The sequence below is a fragment of the Arctopsyche grandis genome, unplaced genomic scaffold (assembly GCF_051622035.1).
Source record: "Arctopsyche grandis isolate Sample6627 unplaced genomic scaffold, ASM5162203v2 HiC_scaffold_110, whole genome shotgun sequence".
Lineage (NCBI taxonomy): Eukaryota > Metazoa > Arthropoda > Insecta > Trichoptera > Hydropsychidae > Arctopsyche > Arctopsyche grandis.
In genome coordinates, this window is record NW_027518464.1 from 46,298 (window position 1) to 52,297 (window position 6,000).

The 6,000-nt window shown below is 27.3% G+C and overlaps 1 protein-coding gene across 1 annotated transcript; it reads left to right on the forward strand.

Annotated features, from left to right (window-relative positions):
* Positions 1-1,766: 1,766 nt before the first annotated feature.
* Positions 1,767-3,062, forward strand: LOC143921978 (fidgetin-like protein 1). The gene has a single exon (XM_077445278.1). It carries the CDS (start codon positions 1,767-1,769, stop codon positions 3,060-3,062), a length of 1,296 nt encoding a protein of 431 aa, XP_077301404.1.
* Positions 3,063-6,000: the final 2,938 nt, after the last annotated feature.

Consider the following 6,000-nt stretch of genomic DNA (forward strand, 5'->3'; position numbering starts at 1 on the left):
CTTTGATTTATGACACTTTAAAAAATTTTAATACTACTTTTCACAATAGATGCTATCCTAATAACCAGAAAATTGATTTTCTATTTTTAATAATTAATTAAATGTAAACTAAGAATTTATTGCCATTTAATTAAAAACCTAGAAATAATTTGATAACATGAGGTTTTTCAAAATCCAAAAATTAATATTATGTTAGGCAATAAGTTTTAGAAAATAATGAAAGATACACATCGTAAGCATTTAAATCTTATAAATTTTATATTATTTTACATGTCAAAACTTATGCTATTAAACTATCATCAATCATTTGATAAGTTAAATTTATAAATTCTTATATTAAAATAAACAATTTTATTAAAATGGTTTATAAAGTGTTTTAAAATTTTTATTTTTTGTATTTAAGCTAATGTCAATTAAATCTCAATACTCGATACCAACTTTTTTCTGATGGAATTGATAATAGAGAGGTATCTTGCAGGGAAGACAATTGGTTCAGCTGATTGTTTTAACGTATTAAGTCTGATTATTTTCATTGTTCTTATCATTTTTTGGCAGTTTGCTGCCGCTTTGCAAGTTTTAAATCCAGTATATAAATATTTCATATGCAAAAATTCTTAAGGTGAAAATAAAACGAGATTTATTTGAAACATGTTTTGAGTAAATAAAAACAGACAGCTGAAACTTATAGAAAGGCAGTTAAAGCGGTAATTATACTTCAGTTAATACAAACTTAAACACATTTTACTGAAACATTGGTTTAATTGCATTTCAAAAAATATAATTGTTATGAAATTTAATTATTCTGAGATAAAAGACAAAAACGGCTGCCTCTAAACTTCCGAATATTTTTTATATCTGAAATTATATAATCAAGCGTATTTTATTTCCGAAAAATAATTAAAATTTCAATAAAATATATCTCTATCGTTCAATTGACAGCCTTTTTTTAAAAAACAATCTGAGTAAATACTTTCACTTTTTCCCCATTCACCACATCTATAATCAGTTTACAGTTGCATTTTGTAAAGCCTCTCGAATTATCATAATTAGAAATTTGCAATTTTAAAAAAATCAAAATAAAGTTAAATTATTGATTTAAAACTATTGCAAATATAATTCTGTAAATAACAAGAAAATGTAGCTGAATAATTTTTAATATAAAAACCTTAAACATATTTTAGAAAAGAGTTTGAGGTAAACATGTGTATTTATTTAAGTAAAAATATATATCCAACTTTAATTAAAAACACGATGTATTTAATTTAAAGATATAAATATACTTTATTACATTAAAGAGAAACATGGCAAGGGTATTTATAAAAATGGCAAACTAAAATATTGCCAATCCAACCTTTTCTATTGAAATTATCTTATTTGATTTACACAATCTAAAAATTAAAATTTACAAAAACTCAGAAAAACTAAATCAATAAAAACTGGATTATGTAAATGGTTTGATTATAGCTATTTAAGCCAATAATATTTAATAAATACTCTTGTTATGATTATCTTCGACTATAATTACGAAATACAATTATATGCCTTTGTAAAAATGCCTGCTTTTCCAAATTGTAATTTAAAGCATGGATTCTCTTTTCACTTTGAATCATTATTGTGCCAATTTAACATGAATGGTGATTGAATTTCTAAATAAGCACAGTTTTAATCCTTAAAAAACATTAGAGTTATTTATTTTCAAGTATCTATTCATTAGCAAAACAACGATTTATCAATTTTACATAATTTTAATAGAAAATTGTTCCCCCATGGATGAGAATGTGCAAGAATTACAAAAAAAGCTAATTGAAGAAGGATTACCAGAGTTTGTATCATATTTACCTGTAGATTTAGCTGATAATAAGTTTAATGATTATTTAAAAAGATTAAATAGGCTGACAATTACAGAAATTGCAAAAGATAATGAGCTCATTTCTTGTATTGCGGATTTTACTAATGTCCCAGAAGCACAAGATATTGAAGCAATTTCAAAATTATTATCTTCATATCCAGCTATTAAAGGAGAATTCTTTGAAAGTGAATTTACAAGAAATAAGATGATAAACGAGGATACTAATCCAAATGGGTTTAATTCATTATCTTATAATAAGACAATCGGATCAAAACCAGATAGCCCAAAAGAAAACAAAGATTCTAAAGAGTGTAATGTTGATGATTATATTCTTGAAAGGATTAGTAAAGAAATACTTGAAACGAATATTAGTGTAAAATGGGAAGATATTGTTGGGCTAGAAGATGTGAAAAAGGCAATAAATGAAATTGTTTTATGGCCTATGATGAGACCAGATGTATTTACTGGATTACGTGGTCCACCTAAAGGATTGTTGCTTTTTGGCCCACCAGGTACAGGAAAAACAATGATAGGAAAGTGTATCGCCAGTCAATGCAAAGCCACTTTTTTCTCTATTAGCGCCAGTTCACTTACGTCCAAGTGGGTAGGTGAGGGTGAAAAAATGGTCAGGGCATTGTTTTATTTGGGCAGAAAAATGGCACCATCTGTTATTTTCATTGATGAAATTGATTCCTTGCTTTCACAAAGATCAGATAATGAAAATGAGGGGAGTAGGCGAATAAAAACCGAATTTTTAGTCCAATTTGATGGCGCCGGTGTAGATGACAAGGATCGTATTTTAGTGATAGGCGCAACAAATAGGCCACACGAAATTGATGAAGCTGCAAGAAGAAGGTTAGTCAAAAGGATTTATGTTGCGCTACCAGAAACTGAAAGTAGAAGACAAATGATAATTCATTTAATGATAAGTTATCTTCATTGCCTTAATGAAGAAGATTTAAACGAAATTGCTTTACTTACAGAAGGTTATTCGGGTTCAGATATTTTTAATTTATGTAGAGAAGCATCAATGGAACCATTACGTGAGATTACTGATATTTACACTTTTAATGTTGCTAACACTAGAGCTATAAATATTTTGGATTTTAAAAAAGCTATAAAGCAAATTAGGAAGAGTGTTTCACTAAACGATTTGGATGGATATGCAAAGTGGAATGACCAGTTTGGCTCTGTACATAGCCATTCTTTGTAAAATTTATATTTTCAAAAATACGTTAATTTATTTTAATGAAAAATAATAATTGTTACTACTTAAATATTTATTGGCATTAGGAGTATTAATCGTGGCTGATTATAACAATACAATGGTTACTAACTAAAATATTTATTGACATTGGGGGTATTTATCTTGGATAATTATAGCAATATAATGGTTACTACTTAAAATATTTATTGACATTAGGAGTATTAATCTTGACTGATTATAACAATAATATTGTTTAGGCGAATATAAAAAAACTAGTTGAAATTGGGATAAATAGCAAATAACAACCAGCAAAAGCCCTTAAAAACAGTTCTTATTAATTAAATTTAACATTTTTGGTGCACAATCATTTATACTTAAAATAATCAATAATTTTTTATTTCGAAAGTTTAAATCTTGTTTTGGGTTCTTTAATACTCCGATAATTGGTAATTATCTGTTATTTTTACATTTTAATCCCCATAAAATATTGTAATAGTTTTGTAAGAGGGGGAACAGGAGGCTATTTGAGGATTGGAATTTAACAAAGTTTTCTTTGGGCTAATAACGATGTCTTGTGCCATCGAAGATGGCGTAAGCTCTTCATTATTAAAGTATTTAGTCATTAAGGGTATTTATTTAAATTATATTAATAGAGGATAACACAACAAACGATATAGTAAATTTCCAATAATACTTTGCAAAATATCTTGTGGTTAAAGAAAGTGCTTATATATAAACTCGATACCATTCCACATTGGTTAAATACATATAATTATATTCCCGGTTATCGTAGCCTGGCGGATTTTAATCAAGACAAGATTTAGTTAAATGATATTATTGGATTGTGAGGAATTTAAAGATTTTCTATTGAAATGTATCCTTCATTATCTATATCTGCATGTTTTACAAAGTCTGGATTAACAAATAAATATACTTTTTTTGTCTAATTGTTAAAAGTTTTCATGTAACAAAGCCACATATTTTAAATAAGTCGGCAGAGGGATTAAGCTGGCATAAGGGCTGTGGGGGGGGGGTTTACGCAGCAATGCGGTTCCCCGACCGGGTTACAGAGAAACACACGAAGAAAACTAACAAGTATTAACAACTACAGCTTAAATAAATCCGAACATTTTTTTTAATTACTACTTTGTTAACTTTTACTTGTTCATAGTTCTATTCAATTCCTTTTCTGCAGTCAAAGGAAATACTCTAAAACGCCTTCTTAAAAATTGAATGCATGCTATATTTAATTGCAATGCCTGAATAATTAACGTTTTTATCTAGGAACGGCAAAATTTGTAAGTATATAGTCTACGAATCTTACACTTCTTCAATCAAGCACTATATATCTGCTAATTTAATTAACTTCTATTCAAAAACAAAAATAATGACAGTTTTCACTAGCTTTGAAATTTCAAGGTCAAAATAGCGTTATTTTGCCTTTTTAAACCCGAAAATAATCAAAACAAGAGTTTTTTTAAAAATAGTATTGACTCAAATAAGTATAATCCAACCCTAAATATCAATTGAACTTTTTTTGAAGAAAATGAATTGCTATTTTTCTAAATATATACATTGTATAATTTAAAGCAAATCTAATCATAATTAATTATTAATTTTCAGTCGATTAAACACTAATTGAAGTTTGTATAATCAATTTAGATATCTTGCACATTCTGTAAACAGCAAAGTTAAGGAAAAGATATTTATTACCCAGTGAATTATCATTCATTCACTTGAGAAAAGTTAATATCATTTCGTTTGTAAAATATGGGTTGTGTTAGTTGCAATTTATAATGAAAAGTATAGAAACGAGTTTTAAGCCCAAACCCAAATCGAAGCATACATCTAATCTAAGAATCTTAAGAGTTTCGCACTCGTTTACAGGAGTAACGTGCCGATGGAATGCCTTAAACTGGCATCGTAGCAGATGCAAAAAAAGAGTCTTTTGCAACCAAGATAAATTCGGCCTCAGTCCAATATGTAATTAAACGATAGTAAACAAATACATTCACCCTAAGTTTTTTATACAATCGATTAGTATGCCCTCTACACATGAACGATAGCCTTATAAGCAAGTATGCTGGAGATTCTCAAGATTCTGAAACTAGTTTTTATCAAGAGCCATCGACGTTTTTAAAAAGTCGAGCAATTCCACAAGCACAAACAAAAATTAAATTCAACTTTTTAATTTATTCCCCAATGAATGAAATTAGGATATTTCTAATAACCATAATTAAAAAGAAATTCCCCAATGTTTTCTATGCTTACGACTCCACTTCTTTTTGCCTCCTTAGAACTAAAAGAGATCTTAAGAAAGACCAAAGATATTTGATATATGGAAAATTGACGAAAACCCGATTATTTTTTCTAGAGTGTTTAAAAGAAGAAGAAATAAACTATAAAGATCTCTGTTATATGCTAATTTAATACTTTAAACAACTTATGTAATAAGTTTTTATCGATATAATTCTCTATTAAATAGAGAAAATATTACTTTAAATATGTTTATATTTGGATAAAAAAGATTTCAACACTTTTGTTTTAAAGCAATTTGTTGCAGCAATAAATCTCAACGCGTATTTATTTCTATTTTCGTTTTTATGTAAAAATTTTCAAATAAAAAAAGTATTTTAAAGAGAACGGAAAATCATAAATCGTAGCATATTTTAACTTGTCATTATTGTTTATATCGTGAAAATAGGCGCAGCCTATTATATTTAAATAATATTTTTGATATAACTTCAGATGCACATGTTTTTATTATAACTTCAGATGCACATGTTTTTATTATAACCTCAGATGCACATGTTTTTATTATAACCTCAGATGCAAATGTTTTTATTATGCCTTTACTTCATTTAAATTTCTTACAAGTGTTATTCTGGATTGTTCTTTATTTTTCAAAAGCTTCTAGAAAATTTTTAAAATAAATTTGCAACTT